The sequence below is a fragment of the Schistocerca nitens genome, chromosome 7 (genome assembly GCF_023898315.1).
Source record: "Schistocerca nitens isolate TAMUIC-IGC-003100 chromosome 7, iqSchNite1.1, whole genome shotgun sequence".
Classification (NCBI taxonomy): Eukaryota; Metazoa; Arthropoda; class Insecta; order Orthoptera; family Acrididae; genus Schistocerca; species Schistocerca nitens.
Genome location: NC_064620.1, coordinates 103,755,230 through 103,776,778, shown reverse-complemented (window position 1 = coordinate 103,776,778; position 21,549 = coordinate 103,755,230). Strand labels below are relative to the sequence as shown.

Sequence of the window (21,549 nt, the reverse complement as noted above, 5' to 3'; positions counted from 1 at the left end):
CAACGGTCGTTCGCTGCAACACGGGAAGCCAGGATCCGTTTACCTTAAGGCTTTTTTCTTTCTTGTTCAAACTGTTCGCGTGTTTTTGTATTTCTACAGCTTCTCTGAACAAGCGCGTGTGATAGTGCTTCTCTACAGCTAGAACTTCCGTGTCGGCGAATTTTATTACGTGGTCGGTCCCATTCAGTGCGTGCTCTGCCACGGCCGATTTCTCCACCTGCCCCAACCTGCAGTGTCGCTTGTGCTCTTTGATCCTGGTGTTAATTGATCATCCAGTCATTCCGACATAAACTTTTCCGCATGTGCATGGTATACGGTATATTCCCGACCTTGCAAGTGGGTCTCTTTTCTCCTTCGCCGATCTAAGACACTCTTAGATCTTCCTTGTCGGTTTGAATATCGTCTTTATGCCATGTTTGCGCAATGTACGGCCGATTCTGTCCGTCACTCTGGGAATGTATGGCAGAAAGGCCGTACCCGACATTTCTTTTTCTGGTTCCTTACTTCGCCGAGTGTTGGGCTCTGTTACACTTCTAATGTAATTTGTGGAGTACCCATTGCTCCTCAGAAAAGTTTCCAGGTGTTGCATTTCTCGTTTGAGGTGTTGCGGCTCACATATTCGTCCTGCTCTCGTTACAAGCGTACTAATCATGCCTCTTTTCTGGCTTGGGTGGTGGTTTGACAGTTTGTGCAGGTATCTGTCCGTGTGTGTCGGTTTTCGATACACGCTGTGTCCCAGGTTTTCGCCTTCCCTTGTGACCAGCACATCTAGAAATGGCAGTTTCTTGTCCTTTTCTACTTCCATGGTAAATGTTATGTTGGCATGGAGGCTGTTCAAGTGTCTTAGGAAGTCACGGAGCTGTTTTTCACCGTGGCTCCACACCACGAAAGTATCATCGACGTACCTGTACCACACCTTAGGTTTGCAAGTCGCCGAGTCCAGTGCCTGTGCTTCGAATTGTTCCATGAAGAAATTGGCCACCACTGGACTGAGAGGACTACCCATGGCGACGCCTTCCAGCTGTTCGTAGAAGTCGCCATTCCACGTGAAATAGCTCATGGTGAGACATGCATGGAAGAGCTTTTTGATGTCTAGTGGGAAAATGGAACCGATGTGCTCCAGAGCGTCACCGAGTGGCACTTTCGTAAATAACAAAAGAACATCAAAGCTGACCAGGATGTCGTTTGGTGCATGTTTCAGTTTCTTCGGCTTCTCAATGAAATGTCCTGAGTCCTTAATGTATGTGTCGGTCTTCCCCACGTGTGGTTGGAGCAAGGAGGCCAAGTGTTTTGGGCAGGTGGAGAAATCGGCCGTGGCAGAACATGCACTGAATGAGACCGACCACGTAATAAAATTCGCCAACACGGTAGTTCTGGCTGTAGAGAACCACTATCACACGTGCTTGTTCAGAGAAGCTGTAGAAATACAAAAACACACGAACAGTTTCAACAAGAAAGAGGAAAGCCTTAAGGTAAACGGATCCTGGCTTCCCGTGCTGCAGCGAACGACCGTCGCAGGTAGCAAGAGGAGAACCGCACCGGAAATGACTGCGGAGAAGCCCTCGGACGTTGGCGCGCCAGGTACATATAGTCTGCGGCCGCAAGCTTGGCTCCAGTTCACCACCGGCAATGGAGGGTGAAGCTTTGACAATGCCAGCCACTTGTGCTGGCGAACCGTCAGAAAAATCATTAGATGAAAGTCGGCCGAAGAACCCGAGACAGAAGCCAATAGGCAGTTTGTCAACAAGTGGTCACGAAAGCCTCAACAATTTTGCATTAATTACATTATTTTATCCCCCTAACATGCTTTCCTCTTGAATGTCAGTATGCATTTATAAAAATGAAAATGAGATTCAAATAATTTGAAAGCCCAATAAAACACTCCATTCCAGTCATATGATGCCTGTGATGTCACTGCCTATCTCGCTGCTCCTACTTTATACAGCTATTCACAGTAATGTCTTGTTTTGGAATTTACATTGCATAAAAATGGTTACAAATGGTGTGTAGTACCATAATTAACAAACACATCTATAATAACTCCCGAAAAAGTTTGAATGTTCCAGAGAATGTGAGAAGATGCAAAAAGTGTGGTTGCACTCTACCAGCAAATTGCCACCACATTGACACACAAGTTCACTATCTTCATTAAAAATGTGTTGCACTTTGCGGTTAACAGTAATTTATCTAAGAGATATGCCTTTCCACTATAAAAGGAACGATAGTGTCATTAAATAAAATTAAAATCTTAGTGAGAGTTGTCATTTTACCCAGCTTCACATAAATTATCTGGTAGATCAGTTGTCAGAATGGTAGAGTGTCAAATCTTACAAGATGATGTTCATAAATTGCTGGTTTGACTCCAACCTGGAAGAATATTTTGATTTATTTGTAAAACTACTCGACATTCGTCTTATGTGATAACGTAATCACAATTACAAAATTTCATCAGACCGATCAGAAACAGAATATTATTGTGTTTTCCTTGTTGTTTACATGCATTTAAATTTGCAGTTGTTATTCGCACATATCACCTTCAAAAAGATATTTTGTAATTAATGTGACCACACACTTTGTACTTTCTTCTTCTTCTTCTTCTTCTTCTTCTTCTTCTTCTTCTTCTTCCATTTCACCCTCTTTGGGGCACGCTGGATCAATCATTTCTTTGTGTGTTCTTTTCTTAGGGCCCAGTATTTCTTCATTCATTCTTTCTGATCTTCTTTTCCTCTCTTCTTCCGAGATGAAGGGTTTGACTTTTGTATAGATTTGTCTTGGAACCTTAAGTTTTCATCTTTAGTAATTAATTTAGCTGTTCGATCGATAAGTGAATTTTCTGAAATCTTTCATTCTACTAGGTCATTCTCAGTTTCTTTAAATAAGTTGGGTAGGAGACGAGGTACTGGCAGAAGTAAAGCTGTGAGGACCGGGCGTGAGTCGTGCTTCGGTAGCTCAGATGGTAGAGCACTTGCCCGCGAAAGGCAAAGGTCCCGAGTTCGAGTCTCGGTCGGGCACACAGTTTTAATCTGCCAGGAAGTTTCAAGTTGGGTTTCATTTTGCGGTTACGGAAAAAGTCAGATTTGTTTGGTTAATCTGTTGGAATTGATTCTGAGAAGATGACCATAAAAATTTATCCTCCTCTTTTGCATAGTATCTGAAAGTTTTTCAATTTTCTTGTAGAGAGTTTCATTTTTGAAGTATATAATCTTATTGTCTTGAAATTTTGGTCCTATAATTTTTCTTAAAATTTTTCTTTCCTTTAGCTCAAGTTTCTCCATTTGGCCTTTGAAATTCATGTTTAGTGTTTCTGCTGCATACAGTGCTTCTGGCTTAATCACTGTCTTGTAATGTGTAATTTTGGACCCCCATGAAAGGGATTTTTTGTTATTTGTATTTTTTTGTAGTTGGAAGGCCAATTCAAGTTTGCTTATTCTGGATTACATTGCTTTGCTTTCCCCAGCATTCCAACTAATCCATTCTCTGAGATATTTGAATTCTTTTACTATTTCAATCTTTTGTTCTTTAACTTTGAGGTATTTACATGAGTGCTTGATGTTTGTCTTTGTACTTTAGTAGAAACAATATTTTTTATCTTCATACTGTCAAGCTAGGATCGCAGTTTTTTTAAACTGGTAAAGTTTCATCTTGTGTGAAGATGAAGTAAGTCTGTTTTAGCATTGACGTTATTTTACACTCCCAAACATAACAGACGTTAAGTTTGTGCTACCTGCATGTTGTACATGCTTTATATCTTTCTATATAGAGAAACTCATCGTCGTACACCTCGTTGTATTGTGGGCGTATGGTGATATCCTCACTACAAGTAATGCTTTCCAAAAAAAGTGAATAGTTTGTTCACAAAGGAAATGTATTTATCCTCTGTTGTCCATTTCTCAGAGTAAGATTAATGTGAAGCTACATATATCGTACTCCTATCATTGAAACATCTACTATGATCTGTTCTTGCTAATGCTATTTTCGTATTTTGTGTAAAACTTTTAGAAATAATTGACCCTTCAGGGACTTGAACATTTGACCTCATTATCCGTAGTCAGATGTGCTATCCGTTGCGGCATTGAACACCTCGTCAGACCAATACCTCTGCTTGGGTGTCTTCCGTATAGGAAATCAGCACTAAGGTTTGCCAAGAATAATTTTATTGTGCTTTGCGTCATATCTCATGACTGATAGTCGACAGTCTAGTTTTAATATAGTGGCCCATTTGCAAAAGTTCTACAATTCCTCAGTTTTAAGTGAGTTTTGTAGGTGAGTTTAATGATGTTGCAAGAAGCAGGGAAAAGAATGTCCGTCATTGCACATATTGCTGCTGTAAATGGGTGTAGCACAAACACACAAACTTTCACAGGGTTTCCCACTATCAGCGTTCACAGAATTCCATTTCTGTTGTTACTCAAAAGTTGCAATTGCATTTTCCATTATTAAATAGCTAAACTGTTTGCAGAAAAAAAGATGTAAAAACATTGTAACTTTAGTCTGTGACGTCACCACACCATAGCATCAGGCCAGTAACCGAGCATTTTCGAAAACGTGACCAAATCTTGGTATTTAATGACTTTTAAGCTTTAATTACATGAAAATAACATTTTGTGAGAATATTGACCATAAATGCTATTTGAATGTTATTGATCCGAATAACAACAGTTTGAATCATGTTTTTAACACAGGAAGGTAGCCTATTGAGAGATGAGGTTTTCTCCCAAATTCATCATTTGAAAAAGACGGGATAATCTTATATTTGCAGGTTAAACAATTGATATTGAGGTCAGCTTTTTGCAATGCTGGATTAAGTTTTGTACAGATTTATTTTGAAGAATTTCAAAGAGTGGGGCTTAGCAAATACTACTTTAGTTCAAGTAGCTCCAGATTTCTCGATATGCCGAAGCGCCCTATACAGTATCGATCTTGTTCAGACAATCAGGTGGCATTTTACTCAACAGCAGTGAATACGAGAGAAACTGTGAACTAGCTGCTACAACAGTGCCATTGACAATTATATGAAACACAGGCGGAAGTAGCATTAAATTCTGTCAACTTACAGACTTCTATTGTTTGAATGGGTTTGCAATAAAGGTTCTCATACATGTGTGGATACCATACACATACATTTATGCTGCTTTTTAAGTTAAGGTAACATTAAAAGGTGAAAATCTTATCCTACAAAAACCATGACTTGATTCTGAACCCAATCAATATTTTGTTTGGTTGTGAGAAACTAATGATTTAAGAGATATTCGATCACTGTTCACATATTAGAATATTGATGAAAAATGTTACCAGTTTTTAATCAGCTTCGGAACAAGATGGGGACATTCAGATGAAACTAGGAAAAAAGTTAATCCAGGTTGTTTCTTATGAAACAGACCCCATTAAACTGACTGCAGTTGTTATTGTAAGACTAAATTATAGTGGAAGGACTCATTGTAGAGACAGTACCAACAGACATATCTAGATTGCGGGACAAGCAAAAGTTGAAGAATTGGACTGAATCATGATTGTGATTTTTTATTTGTGTGTTAGTTAATGTTGTTACATATGACCTGCACCCTAGAAGATATTGCTGTCCGTGTTTCACTGTTGCCCAAGCACAGCTCTACTTGTCCAAGCACAGCTCTACATAAGGTTTGGAGGAGGAACACACACCAGATTGACAGAGAATTGTAATAAGTGTGGGGAGGGGAGTGGTGGGCAGGCAGCAGATTTCATCTTGCTACTATCATGGAAACATACAGTGCGTACTTTAGCCTTACGAAAATGTCTACCATGTTTAAACTGCAGTTCGCCTCAATCCATTTGTACTCTGAATCGATTTCAGAATTGGACAAATTGGACAAATTGGACAAATACTTAACAATGGCATACATTTTTGCAGGAGATGCTAAAAGTCTAGATTGGGGCCACTGGCGTACTTCCGTGTTTCGTGCAGCAATATCATTGATGCTCTCCTTGAAGTATGATGGGAATGATAGGTGGTGTGTTAGCTGCTGGTTCTGCACAGGCAATAAGAGAGTGGTGGGCAGATGATATGCTTTTGTATCGAAAGACATTGTAACATTCTCATGTCTGTATAGATGGAAATCCTCTTTTATGTTCAACAGCTAAATATTTGTGATCATCATCATCCTGAATCAAAATAGTTGTTCCACAGATGAGAAGCTTAACAAAAAAGGTAGTAAAGATAAAAATTAATGTAAACAATTTCTTTTTGTTTATTTTACTTCTCCTTGAATTATCAAAACGTAAGACAATAAATGGAATAAGTTTAGAATAGGTGTAATGCTAATTTTTTTAGGCTGATAATTTCTCAATAAAAGTTTGTAATTTTGATTAGACAGAATACGGGGGTGGTCATCTTATACTCGGGTAAATGAAGCAGTTACCCTCCACAGATGCATTGATAGATGTTTATGTAATGTACTTGCACAAACAGTCTACTTATCTCCAATTAATTTATTTCTTATGAATCAATCTCTATCATGAAAATATAAAAAGAAGGAACTTTCTCCGTAGACAGTATTCCCTCCCCAGCCGCATGGACACATGAAGAGCCACTGATTTTTATTGCCCCAGATTTCGCTATTATTCTTATTGTGGAAGTTGGCTAATCTTCTTCTTCTTCTTCTTATTATTATTATTGTGAATGATAATAAACATAATTGTTCTAGCAAATCCAGTCTCATCTTTCCAGTTGTAGTGCGTTCATCGACATGTACTTTCATTTTCTATCATACCTACTGTTCACTACATTAATTGTTGATTATAGAGACTGTTGTGTGATCGAGGTCTCTTCTTCTTCTTCTTCTTCTTCTTCTTCTTCTTCTTCTTCCGTTTTCCCCCCTCCCCCACTACTTTTTGTTTTAATGTACTACCCCCCATGCAAAAATTACTGAAAATAATTCTGCAATTTTAATTAGGAAATAGCCACTCAAACACCAGACTGTGTTTAAGTGTTCAATTTATAGCATAATGACACTCGAACGTAGCATAATGACACTCGAACATAGCATAATGACACTCGAATGTTGCACCAATTTTTATCAGCACTTGAATTTTCTGTTCTAATTCCTCTATCCAGGTGTCAAAAGATGGTGTAAATTGGACTACACTTTATACTCACGTGGATGATGGCAGCCTGAATGAACCAGGCAGTACAGCTTCATGGCCTTTGGAACCACCAGCTGAAGAAACTCAAGGATGGCGCCATGTAAGGCTGCAACAGGCTGGGAAGAACGCTTCGGGTCAAACACATTACCTCAGTCTGTCAGGGCTGGAACTGTACGGGACAGTAACAGGCGTCTGCGATGACCTTGGTGAGAACTAGCACTTTGTGTCAATATTTTGTATCCCCTTCATAATTAGAACATAAAATAGAATCCCTTATTACACGTTGTTCTCATTTTAATTGCTTGACTCCGTATGTAGCAATAACATAATAGATTTGCAGTGGCCATGTTAGACAAGGGTAAATTAAATATAAACCAGAATTTCTGTTTTACAAATTTTTTTGTAAATGGGGAGTGGTGTAATTGTTGCTGTCATTTCCGATGATTGATTGTTCTCCACAGCTGGAGTGTTGACATACTGTTTCTTTAGTCAGAAACAAAATGTCAGAGCAAGAGGTACTGCCATCTGTTGCGCAACACTTTATAATAAAGTCTCTCACAACAGAGGGCACAAAACCGTCTGAAATTTTTAAGACTTCTGGCACAGTTTGGGGACAACGCCATGAGAGAGACTAAAGTGTATGCTTGGCACAAACAGTTTTTATGAGCATGAGCCACACTTGAAAGTGCAGCTCATTAGCATCGCTTGAGGACCAGCATGGCTGAGGAGAATATTTGCATTGTTAGCCAGCTTATTCAAGATGATCACCGAATAACAGTTGCTGAAATTGATACTGAGGTTGACGTAATCTATGGTAGTGCTCTCAGGCGATCATTACTGACAATGTTGGAGATTGGAAAGTGTCCCAAGGTGGGTGCCCCATCTTCTCACCACAGAGCACAAATTTCATTGTCTTGAGGAAACTGGTACTAACACACTACAGAACTGAAAGGGAACTTTTTTTGCACCAGACGGTGGTCTGCGGTGAAACATACATGCACTTAAACACAGAATTGGAAAAAAAGCAGCATGGAATGTACAAAAATGATGAATCAGTACCCATCAAAGCAAAAAAACTCTCCATGGGGAAGGTTCTTGGAACAGTGTTTCTTGATCTTAAAGGAGTTCTTCTCGTTGATTTTCTCTATGAACATTGTTTTGTGAACTTTACATACTGTTGCCAACTTTTGAACCACACAAAATGTGTGTATCATCAGAAAAGGCGCTTATTTATGATCTGGGATATCATCATGCTTCGTGACAGTGGTCTAACCCAGGCAGCTGCCCAAACTCAACAAAAAATTCAGGAATTATGCCAGACTATACTAGAACATTCTCTCTTAAGGAATGGAGTTATCGCCCTGCGATTTTCATTTATTTGGATCACTAAAGGAGGCTGTCGAAATACACATATTTGATGGCTATGGCGCTTTTGAAGTGTTTGTTTGCAGCTGGCTGTTGACACAGCGACGTTCATTTTACAAACGCAGGATCAAGAAACTGCAACTGGCTATATAGAAAAATAAGTTTGTGAGTGTGAATTTTTCTGTAGGTTAAATAAACCTGTATATAAAAAAATCACAGTTTATATTTGATTGATCTGCTTATTATCAAAAAATCAGTTTCATCTTGTTGGTGAAAAGGTTACTCATTACCTTTGCTAATATATCTTGTTAATTTTTATCTACTATAGTAAAATCCCATATTAATGAAGGCACTGTTAAGAAATTTCTGCTTTTAATGAATATTCCTGTATGCCCTATTGAATTTTCCATTAGAGTTATGCTATTGAAATTTGGTTTAGAGGAACCATGCTTTAAGAAAAGTCTGATTTTAAATAATAAAATGTTTAAACGTATTGGATACTGAATCCCGGTTCCTAACATTTTTGAACAAGTCGCGTTAAATTGGTTATTGGATTAGTCATTCTAAATCGATTTTTATTGCCAGTAGTGGGTCATAGGGTTTGGTAGATAATTTCAAACAAGTGCTGAATTCTGCATGTAAGTCATGTGATTGAAGTCTGCACTGTGAAAGTTTTTGGGCAGCAAAAGAAGGAAGCTGAACATTCAGCAGAAGCTGACAATTATTTGAGATATTGAAGGCAATTTAAATGTTACTCTTCTACAAGGCAAAGAAATACAATTTGGCACCTTCGTCTTAGTTCAGTGTGTACTGCAAAATTAGTAGTGGATCCATTCCCATAGATCAGAATTTATTATGAGATAAGGTCTGAGAAAGCTTTCCGGAATTGAAGCTTTCAGCCTTTTTCTTTTTATTAAAAATTTCGCTTGCAGCCTCTGGACTTCAGCCTAATTTGTTGTGTGGTAGCTTATATACTGAATGGCTGTTTTCCAGAGGTATGTTTCATTCCTAGAACGACAGGATATAATGAGTATAAATATTTTACAAGCTACGCGTAGTTTCCGCCTGGAATTCTGTAACCTACTAGTGTTGAATATTACTGGCTGTGGGTCAGTATTATTTACTGTAGAAGGAGATGATCATGATTTCCCTGAATAGTGTCAAAGGTATTCCAACAAGTGTGACATTTCAGGACTTTGTTGTAAAGACGGTGTTCTGACTATTGCACATCAGGTAGATATAAATGACTCCGCGATGCTTTTCTAAAGAACCGAGCAGAACTGGATGAAGGTGGCTGGGATGATTATGAGGAGGAGGAGAATTCTGCACAAAGTTTTGCTGCAGCTCTTAGAAACTATTTTCCCTCATCCACTATAGAGGAGTTTGTTCTAGACAATATCAACTGGCTAGAGTGACAACTCAGTATGCTATGCTGGCCAGAAAAACAAATTTTGCTCATTGTTCATTCTCTGCCCCAAGAAAGGAAGTACAATATTTAAGGGTTTTCCTTTTCATTTAATCACACTTATCTGTCACATTAGTTGAATAAAACAAGTTTCAAATATAAACAATTTCTTCTTCATTCTGGATGCCCGAAAAGTCATTCGCTGTACACTCTTGTGACCAAATTCAGTTTGTCAGAGGCAGATTGCTTTACTTGCATGCCTTCTACATTCATCCATAGTCAGACTTATTTAGATGTATGAGAGAATCAATCATAACAAAACTGTTCCATCTGAGATAAAAGATATACGAGATAAATGAAATGCACTCCTCAAACAGTGGAAAGTCCAGGATGGAATAATGGCAGTATTACGAAAAGGATAGATTGCTATTCAAAATATGGAGGAGACACTGAGCCGCAGACAGGCACAATTAAAAGACTGCTATACATTGTAGCTTTCAGCCAAAAGACCTTGAAGTAGAAAATGTGTGCGTGTGTGCAGCATGAACTCATATACACGTTATGACTTTCTTTGGCCTCTGCGGCTGGACTGAGTTGTAACTTCCTGGTGGGAACAGAAATCCAGTGGTGGGGATAAGGTGGTGCCATAGCATTATGTGGGAAGGGTTGGTGGGGGGGGGGGGAGGATGGGAATAGCAGGGTGGAGTGGGGGAAGGTGTAGTGCTGCTCGTGGGAGTGTGCAGGGACATCATCATGGGACAGGGTGGGCTGCTAAGTGCAGTCAGGTAGTTTGGTGGAATGAAAATCAATGTTGTGCTGGATTCTGAGCACGGAACGGATAGGTAAGTGGAGGACAGGAACTAGTGAAGGTTGAACGCAGGTGGGTTATGGGAATATAGGATATATTGCAGGGAGAGTTCCTATCTACACTATTTAGAAAATGTGATGTTGGTAGGAAGGATCCAGATGGTGCAGGCTGTGAAGCAGTAATTAAACTGAAGCATGTTGTGTTGGGCAGCATGTTCAGCAACTGGGTGGTCTAGCTGTCTGTTGGCCACAATTTGTCAGTGGCCATTGATGGAGAAGACAGCGTGTTAGTCTTCAGGCACACAAAGAACACAGCAAAGCAGTTGCAGCTTAGTTTGTAGATCTGATGACTGCTTTCACAGGTAGCCTTTCCTGTGACTGGTCTGGAGTAGGTGGTCATGGGAGGATGTATTGGACAGGACTTGCCTTCAGGTCTATTGTAGGGATACGAGCTGTGAGACAAGGGGATGGGGGCAGGGGTGGAATTGAGAATTATGAGGCTATTGTGTAGTTCCAGCGGGTAGTGGAATACCACTGTGGGAGGGGTGAGGGAAGTGCTCCTTTGTGGCCAAGTGGTGGGTATGTTAGAGGTGCTTGGTAATGGTTGGTGACTGGGGAGACAAGGCATAGGAGATTAGTTTGTGTACAAGGTCAAGTGGAAAATTTCAATCTGCGAAGACCTCGGAGAGACCCTTGGTATATTTGGAGGAGGACTGCTCCGTACTGCAGATGAGACAACTGCGGGTAGCTAGGCTGTACGGAAGGGACTTCTTGGTATGGAATGGATGGCAGCTGTCAAAATGGAGGTATTCCTGGTGACTGGTAGTAGGTTTAATATGGACAGAGGTACTGATGCAGCCATTCTGGAGGTGGCTTGTTGTGTTGAGGAGGACCGGGTGAATTGATCTGGGGACAAGATGTTGAAGAGGGAAGGGGTTTCAGCAGTGTCACACTGACCCCCCCCCCCCCCCCGCCCTGCCCGTGCCCCCTACACACACACACACACACACACACACACACACACACACACACACGACTCAAAGAATGCTGCAGTGTACAAGCCGGGTGGCAGCGACACATGGGCAGGTCCCAACCTACGGTGTTTACACCTGTAAAAAATTTTACTAAAAATCACATGGATGTGTTGATTCCAGTAGTCACATTTGAGACCACGCAAGTGAACTGAATTAGAATGAATATTTTTCACAGATTTTAGTAGTTCCTTCTGTTTACGTATTTCATTGTTCGGTTTCCTCACTGTAATTGTAGACTTCCTCTCTGCGTTAAATGCTTATATATAATGCAATCAAGCAAAGATTAATGTTTTTATGAAATAAATACACATTTTGAAAGATCTTGCATGAGATTAGGGAGAGGTGGAGGAGGTTGAGCCAAATCTCACAGACATCTCACCAAGGAGGCAGAAGGGAGTGAAAAAATTCCAAAATCACCTCATGTAAGTAATGGACGGCCCTCTGTCTCCTTTCTAGACAGACTACACTTCCCCATTATTATACCAATAAATTGATTTCTACCATCTGCTTAACCCACAACTGAGCCTATGTTATCATTCCATTTGATATCCTTGCAAAGTGATACACCCAGGAACTTCTATGAGGTGACGGATTCCAACTGTTTCTTCTTCTTCTTCTTTTTAAATGTACAATTTTACATTTCTGAATGTTTAATGTAAACTGCCAATCATTGCACCACTTTGAAATTTTATCAGGGTTTGATGGAATATTCATGCAGCTTCTTTCATTATAGATAACTGCATCATCTACAAAAAGCCTTATTTTAATATTGTCTGCAAGGTCATTAATATACAACATGAATAGCATGGGTCCGTGGGGCACACCTGAAGTTATTTCCACATCTGACCTTGACCCTTTACCCAAGATAACATGCTGTATCCTTCCTACCTAAAAATCATCCATCCAGTCACAAATTTCACTTGATACCCCATATGGTCGAACTTTTAACAATAAGCATAGATGTGGTGCTGAGTGAAATGTTCTATGGAAATCGAGAAATACTGCATCTACCTAACTACCTTGAGGCAAAGCTTTTAGTTTGTCATGTGAGAAAAGTGCAAGTTGGGTTCTACATGATCATTGTTTCTGGAATGGAGGAGGTTATTCTGTTCAAGATACTGTAAGTTTCAGCTCAGAATATGTTGTAAGATTCTACAACAAATCAGTGTCAAGGATATTGGATGGGAGTTTTGTGGATCACTTCTACTACCCTTCTTCCAGACAAGTGTGACTTGTGCTTTCTTCCATCTACTGGGCATGGTTTTTGTTAAGGAGATCTACAATAGATTATACTTAAGAAAATTTACCTCATTCACAAATACCATGTAGAATCTGATGGGAGCTCCTGTGGGCACTGGAGCATTGTTCAGTTTCTCAACACCACTGACAATAATACTGGTTACTTTCGTCTTTTTAGTTTCGAATTATCTGTTCTAGATTGTTTTCAGATAAGGCCTTCAGTAATGTTTCACAGGATGTCTTATTCTGCCCAGCACTAACAAAATTTTTGGATAATTAAAGTCTCCACAACTGGGGAAGTTACGTACAAGTGAACTGAGGTTTTCTCTAAAGTGTTCGGTTAGGTACTGTTTTGTGCCCAACCCTGATACTTAGTTTTGCCCAAACAATCTCACATGCAGCTTCAATTTCTATCTTGGTGGATTCGAGTTTCTTGTCTACTGGGACAAATACATCACTTCCATTTCCTATTAGCCTAACATTTCGACATACACTTAAATTTTGTCAAAAATGTCACTGCTATCAATTTCAGGTTTGTCAGCTTTCTGTACATAGTATTTTGTGAGCATCATTGTTTTTCAGGAGCACTTCAAACTCTTGGCACTTCGTTGCTAGTGCTTTAGCAGTTAACCACCAGGATTTCAATACTTTCATCTGTTGGAGGCATCTTACACTGATGCTTCTGGGTTCCCTACAGCTATCGTTATATGGACTGGATAGTGTGTCGCGTAATCTAAAAAACCCATGTGTGAATCCCACACACAGTCAGCTATCTAGCAGCCTCTGATATGTAATACACTACTCATAAGGGTTGAAAACTGTTGGGTCCCCCTAAATGGTTCGCAGTACATTTGATTCAGGCATTCCACTCGACACAGAACGAAGTGGCCACAATCAGTTCTGGGGACATTGCTACAAATTATGAGCTTTGTTGAAACTGCTTGCACAAAGCTGGTCTTATCAGCCTTCGCTGCCGTTCACTGGAATGATCCAATTATGATCTTAAAGGCCAGACGACAGGAACAATTTGTTTCAATGTTCGCCATAATCTGCTGTCGGATGCAGCCTGTTCCTTCAATGGTTGCCAGATTAGCCTCTTCAACATATTGTATGAAGACTCCAGGCTTACACAATTAGTGCACCTGATGTCTTTCCTATTCCTTGCTGCCATTTCCCTAAAGGATACCATCATTCACCATATATTTGAACTGAGAATGCTTAAGAGATTCCTACCCTGTTGCGTTTTGCACCTTTTGACACTGAACAAAACAGGTTTCTTGAAATCAGGTGAAGGTGAGTCCCACTTGCTCAATTTTAGTTTGAGTGAAAGACAGCACATCGAAAGTTTGAAGGCATATCAGATGACTTCAGAGTGACGAAAGCAGCAGCGCACCACTTGGACATCTCCACAACGTGCAATTTGGTGTGCCATGTGTGGTGACAAATAGGGTGTGGTGCAGACCATGAAGTGGTGCATCCACACCATGCCATGCCATCTGTGTGTGAATTGGGCCCAAGAGTTGTCTCTGGTGCACCCTGAAGATATGGGAAATGTTTGTAGAATAATGATTCATTGGGTTGAAGTTATATTTACAGATAATGGATGTTCTTTAAAACTGAGTGGCCCAAACTACCATTTTCGTTTCTAAAAACAAGCACATCGAGGAAATGTAATTTGCCGTCTACCTCCTCCTCCATTGTAAACTGAATTCTCATGTTTATGCTGTTCAGATGTTCGTGGAACCGGCTTAGTTCCTCCCTACCATGTCTCCACAGCACAAACGTGTCATACACGTATCGGAACCATACATTTGGTTTTTTGCTGGCAGTATCTAAGGCCTGTTCTTCGAATTTCTCCATAAAGAAGTTTGCAATTACGGGACTTAGGGGGCTTCCCATAGCCACACCATCCGTTTGCTCATATTAGAAGAAGAAGGAGATTTCTTGCGGCTGCGCACCCGAAACTTAATGGAATAGATAAAACAAATTTGAGCATCAATATGTCATTCGCAGCAGTTCCATCCGTGCTGTAACTGGTATGCAAACCTTGAAGTGAAGAACCTTTCAAAATCCTAATGATGCTGCTCTGTACATTTTAACAGTACAAAATACTGTCCCCTCAGACTGGACTTTAACCAGGGGAGCAAGAAGGTGTTGGACAAGCCAGTTGGTCAGTTTCACATAGTAGCACAAAGCCTTGTCAGAAACTCTTGCAGTGCATTGCCGGACAAACTTCCTTGCCAGCGAATCCGCGTCATCAGTTTCCTAGTGGATATCCACAACTTCTGCACCTTTGACAGACTTTGCTGTGGTGCAAATTAATTATAGATTCACTTCTGGAATCAAAATGAACAGCGAGCATTAGTTTCATAATTGTCTAAACAATGTTGTCTCTCTTTCTGATGAAAGAGCTACTTTCTTTTTTTTCCTGGGTTATACTGAAAAACTTGAGTTGTTTTGTAAGTATCAAAGTATCACTTGCTCTTGGTTTTATCTTTGGGGGGGGGGGGGGGGGGGGAGTTAGAGGTGTACTTCTTTTTGGAAATAATTTCTCGTAAACTCTGTTATGGAAATTTTATTTCCAGGCACTTTTAGAATCCTCTTGTCCTGTGCTGCTAAGTCTAACTCCAAAACAACCTCCATTTTCGTCTAACGTGGGTAGTAGTGAGAGGAATAGAAGGGTCTATGCACTGATAGATCACTGTGCTTAGAGCTGCAGTCGCAATTAAGCCATATTACTGCGTGTTCCCTTGCTGTAGCCTTTCAGTATGAACATTACAACTGAAAATCCCACCAAATTTGAAATTTGTTCTGTAATGCAGTTTTTAGAGGAAAAAAAAAACATAAAGAAATTTGTACTGTCCATTATAATTATCCGGGCTGTTATGCCATGGTCGGTTGATGAATTCTGTGTCGATTCCCAACGTTTCGTCTCCGACTGCGGGATACATCTTCAAGGGGGTCCGTAGCTCGATGGAAGGTCCAACACACCCACTGGCTCGCTACTGACTGCCGCTAAATTCCGTGTCCGCGCGCTCCCACGCCGCGGCATGACGTCACGTGTTTTAAAAACGTCAGTGCAATTGGCCGCTGTCCGTCGCCGTCGATCACCGTTGCCATCACCCAGTAGTGGTACACATTTTCTTTAGCACCGGCATCCATATACCATTTAATTTCACGCCCTCCTCCTTTCGGTTGAAATTATTTGGGTGTTTAGTGATTTCGATTGCCTCCATGTAGAGCCTTTCGTAATATCGACTTGTGGCCGCTAGTACTTGCGTCTCCTCGAAACGAATATTGTGGTTCCCTGGCTGGAAAGCATGCTCCGCAACAGCTGATCGTTCCGTTTCTCCTCTTCTACAATTTCCCTTGTGCTCTTCCAAACGTTTAGAAACAGTTCTTTTAGTGGTACCCACATAAACATCACCACAGCTGCATGGGATCCTATACACTCCAGCTTTTTCCAATGGTTTGCGAGCGTCCTTGGCAGGCTTCAGGTATTCCTGTATCTTCCTGGTGTGCTTCGTCAAGATCCTCCCTATTCTGTCCGTTACATTTTTAACAAACGGCAGTAAAACCTTGGATTTTGCAGTAGCCTGTCAGTCAGTATGATTTTTGCATGGCTGCCTCAACGCACCTTTTATTTTGGCGGACGAATATCCGTTCTTCATTAGTGCATTGTGGAGATGTTCCATGTGTCAAGCAACTCAGGTTCACAAATATTTCTAGCTCTGTCTGCTAACGTCTTGATAACACCCCGCTTCTGTTGTGGGTGGTGGTTCGAATCCCGGTACAAATAACAGTCCGTGTGTGTGGGTTTGCGGTATACTGAGTGGCCCAAACAACCATTTTCGTTTCTAAAAACAAGCACATCGAGGAAATGTAATTTGCCGTCTACCTCCTCCTCCATTGTAAACTGAATTCTTGTGTTTATGCTGTTCAGATGTTCGTGGAACCGGCTTAGTTCCTCCCTACCATGTCTCCACAGCACAAACGTGTCATCCGCGTATCGGAACCATACATTTGGTTTTTTGCTGGCAGTACCTAAGGCCTGTTCTTCGAATTTCTCCATAAAGAAGTTTGCAATTACGGGACTTAGGGGGCTTCCCATAGCCACGCCATCCGTTTGCTCATAAAACTGTTCATTCCACTTGAAATATGTGGTCGTCAAACAACACTTTAACAGTTCTGAAATGTCGGCAGGAAATATTCGATCCAGCTGTTCCAGTACATCGTTAAGTGGAACCATGGTAAACAGCAATACCACATCGAAGCTGACCAATATGTCCTCTGGCTGGACCACTATGCCATTCAATCTGCTGATGAAATGTGTCGAATTCTTTTTAGAAGAGTCCGTACGGCCCACATGTGGTTTTAACAGCGTAGTCAAAAACTTGGCTAACGAATAGGTGGGCGAACCAATGGCACTTAGTATCGGTCTTAACGGCACATTTTCTTTATGAATTTTGGGCAATCCATAAAGCCTCGGTGGTAGCGCAACCGAATTGCAGAGACCTTTCTGTACACCCTCTTCAATGGAGGATTTTTTTATTAACCGCGACACAGTTCTGAGAACGTTGTTAGTGGGGTCCTTATTCAGCTTCCTATATGCTTGCGGATACAGTAGATCAGTAATTTTACTCTGATAGTCGGCCACATCCATAACCACCTTTGCGCTTCCTTTGTCAGCTGGGAGAACCAAAATACTATCGTCGTCATTCAGGAGTTTTAAAGCTCTTCTCTCACCCACAGTTATATTACTTTTCGGCGGTTTTGCATTGGCTAATATTCTTACTGTTTCTATGCGGATTTCTTCAGCTGTTACAGAATCCACACTGCGAATTCCTGCTTCTACACTGGCTATAATTTCTTCCGTGGGCACAAAACGAGGACTAACAGCAAAATTTCCTCCCTTGGCAAGCACAGATGTCTCATCGTCAGATAACGAACGTTTGGACAAATTGCTAACGGTCCGGGAAACGTCTAAATGCCGAACAGTCTGATTAGGTAGCAAATCATCAAACTACTACTTCTGTCTACTAGACGTTGTCAATTTGTCCAAACGTTCGTTATCTGACGATGAGACATCTGTGCTTGCCAAGGGAGGAAATTTTGCTGTTAGTCCTCGTTTTGTGCCCACGGAAGAAATTATAGCCAGTGTAGAAGCAGGAATTCGCAGTGTGGATTCTGTAACAGCTGAAGAAATCCGTATAGAAACAGTGAGAATATTAGCCAATGCAAAACCGCCGAAAAGTAATATAACTGTGGGTGAGAGAAGAGCTTTAAAACTACTGAATGACGACGATAGTATTTTGGTTCTCCCAGCTGACAAAGGAAGCGCAAAGGTGGTTACGGATGTGGCCGACTATCAGAGTAAAATTACTGATCTACTGTATCCGCAAGCATATAGGAAGCTGAATAAGGACCCCACTAACAACGTTCTCAGAACTGTGTCGCGGTTAATAAAAAAGTCCTCCATTGAAGAGAGTGTACAGAAAGGTCTCTGCAATTCGGTTGCGCTACCACCGAGGCTTTATGGATTGCCCAAAATTCATAAAGAAAATGTGCCGTTAAGACCGATACTAAGTGCCATTGGTTCGCCCACCTATTCGTTAGCCAAGTTTTTGACTACGCTGTTAAAACCACATGTGGGCCGTACGGACTCTTCTATAAAGAATTCGACACATTTCATCAGCAGATTGAATGGTATAGTGGTCCAGCCAGAGGACATATTGGTCAGCTTCGATGTGGTATTGCTGTTTACCATGGTTCCACTTAACGATGTACTGGAACAGCTGGATCGAATATTTCCTGCCGACATTTCAGAACTGTTAAAGTGTTGTTTGACGACCACATATTTCAAGTGGAATGAACAGTTTTATGAGCAAACGGATGGCGTGGCTATGGGAAGCCCCCTAAGTCCCGTAATTGCAAACTTCTTTATGGAGAAATTCGAAGAACAGGCCTTAGGTACTGCCAGCAAAAAACCAAATGTATGGTTCCGATATGTGTATGACACGTTTGTGCTGTGGAGACATGGTAGGGAGGAACTAAGCCGGTTCCACGAACATCTAAACAGCATAAACACGGGAATTCAGTTTACAATGAAGGAGGAGGTAGTTGGCAAATTACATTTCCTCAATGTGCTTGTTTTTAGAAACGAAAATGGTAGTTTGGGCCACTCAGTATACCGCAAACCTACTCACACGGACCGTTATTTGCACCGGGATTCGAACCACCACCCACAACAGAAGCGGGGTGTTATCAAGACGTTAGCGGACAGAGCTAGAAATATTTATGAACCTGAGTTGCTCGAGGCTGAGATGGAACATCTCCACAATGCACTAATGAAGAACGGATATTCGTCTGCCGAAATAAAACGTGCGTTGAGGTAGCCACGCAAAAATCGTACTGACGTACAGGCTACTGCAAAATCCAAGGTTTTCCTGCCGTTTGTTAAAAATGTAACGGACAGAATAGGGAGGATCTTGACGAAGCGGAATATTACCGTTATTTACAAGCACACCAGGAAGATACAGGAATACCTTAAGCCTGCCAAGGACGCTCGCAAACCATTGGAAAAAGCTGGAGTGCATAGGATCCCATGCAGCTGTGGTGATGTTTATGTGGGTACCACTACAAGAACTATTTCTAAACGTTTGGAAGAGCACAAGGGAAATTGTAGAAGAGGAGAAACGAAACGATCAGCTGTTGCGGAGCATGCTTTCCGGCCAGGGAACCACAATATTCGTTTCGAGGAGACGCAAGTACTAGCGGCCACAAGTGGATATCACGAAAGGCTCTACATGGAGGCAATCGAAATCACTAAACACCCAAATAATTTCAACCGAAAGGAGGAGGGTGTGAAATTAAACGGTATATGGATGCCGGTGCTAAAGAAAATGTGTACCACAACTGGGTGAAGGCAACGGCGATCGACGGCGACGGATAGCGGCCAATTGCACTGACGTTTTCAAAACACGCGACGTCATGCCGCGGCGTGGGAGCGCGCGGACACGGAATTTAGCGGCAGTCAGTAGCGAGCCAGTGGGTGTGTTGGACCTTCCATCGAGTTACGGACCCCCTTGAAGATGTCTCCCGCAGTCGGAGACGAAACGTTGGGAATCGACACAGAATTCATCAACCGTCCACGGCATAACAGCCCAGATAATTATAATGGACATGATATTTCCGGCCGTGAATGTCTACATTTTAGAAATTTGTACTGCTTATGGACTGTATGTGGTGTAAATAAATTGTTTTATATCGAGACATGGTGAATTTTTGAACATCCACCGTACAATACAGATTTAGTTTCCACTTCTTCACATGCATAACAGTGGCCTGCCTCCCAACACTTGGCCTTGGATGAACTTCAACACGCTGTCACGTATTGGTTTCAATCTTAGGCAGCAGGAACTTATCAACTCATTAAGAGAGATGATAAATGCTCGAATCTGAATGGTGACTTTGCAGGGAAGAAATAAAAAGGTTCAAGATTTTTCTGATTGTATTTTAACAATTCCAGTCAGTATTTTATTTGTAGCTTAACATAGCTTATTTTCTGTATCATCTTTGGATAGTATTCCGCCCAATAGAACTTTGCAATGCTCTGTGATGCAAGGCATAAGCTTGCATGGTTCTCCACTAGAGGCAGCTCTCATTCTTTAAAGCCTAAAATATAGTTCAGCTGTCAGATGTGAGACACTCTGCAGTTCGTAATGTTTGCAGCCTTCACCTACAGAACCTTCTGCTCATTCTGGACATACATTTCGTGGATTTAAAATCACCAATTGTTGGGCAACAGCGCAGACATTTGCGGATGGTAAGACAGTGTCGATCCTCTCTGGGTTCTCAGTTTGTGTGACAGTTATTTGGAATGTAATGATCCGTTGCTGTTGGCTAAAAAGCGGAGACCGTAGTGTCAGGCCTGTGCTATGCCATTTATCACGTACACTTAATAAAACAGTCTGCCTATCCTGCATTCTAGGATTGTTAAGATTCTCTTTCTTCATGCATATGTGAATTCACTTCTAGAAGTTAAACTTTATCCTCTGCTATTTATCTTTTTCTTCCAAGCGTCCACACATTCCAGTTTTATCCAGGGTGTTTCAAAAATAGCCATCAACTTCAGTAATAAATATTTTATTTTGCATAGAAAAAAATGATTTCACTCTCTTACGTTGGTGGACTTGTACTGTTAAACATCCCAATGTTTGGTCTCCCTGTATTTTCTTTGACTGGAAACCAAACACATTTAAAAAGTGCTGTGTCCTTGCGACTTCCTTTCTCAGTTGCTTATTTGCTAGATGAAGGAATTATTTTTACCGTATCCACTGTTAAAGTCAGTCTTTGTGTATAATAGCTGCCACTTAGTAAGTGTATTATAAATGCTTTGTATAGTTGTTATGCCAGTTTGGAGATTTTTATACAGAGTTGAATGTTCGGATCACTGTAGCTTCAGGAACAAACAAAAACACATTCAACTTTCTTAACAGTGTTGATAAATGTGGACGACCAGAATTATTTCTACACAGCCACTTTCAGTATATTACATACACACAAACAGTCCTTGTTAAA

At 41.0% G+C, this 21,549-nt stretch overlaps 1 protein-coding gene across 6 annotated transcripts in view; it reads left to right on the top strand.

Moving 5' to 3' along the window:
- Positions 1-21,549, top strand: part of LOC126195416 (E3 ubiquitin-protein ligase HECTD1) — a 314,241-nt gene that overhangs the window by 144,778 nt on the left and 147,914 nt on the right. For all 6 annotated transcript variants that reach the window (XM_049934021.1, XM_049934022.1, XM_049934020.1 and 3 more), the window contains one exon: positions 7,091-7,325. In XM_049934021.1, the coding sequence (XP_049789978.1) occupies positions 7,091-7,325 (235 nt within the window). The remainder of the gene's footprint in view (positions 1-7,090; positions 7,326-21,549) is intronic.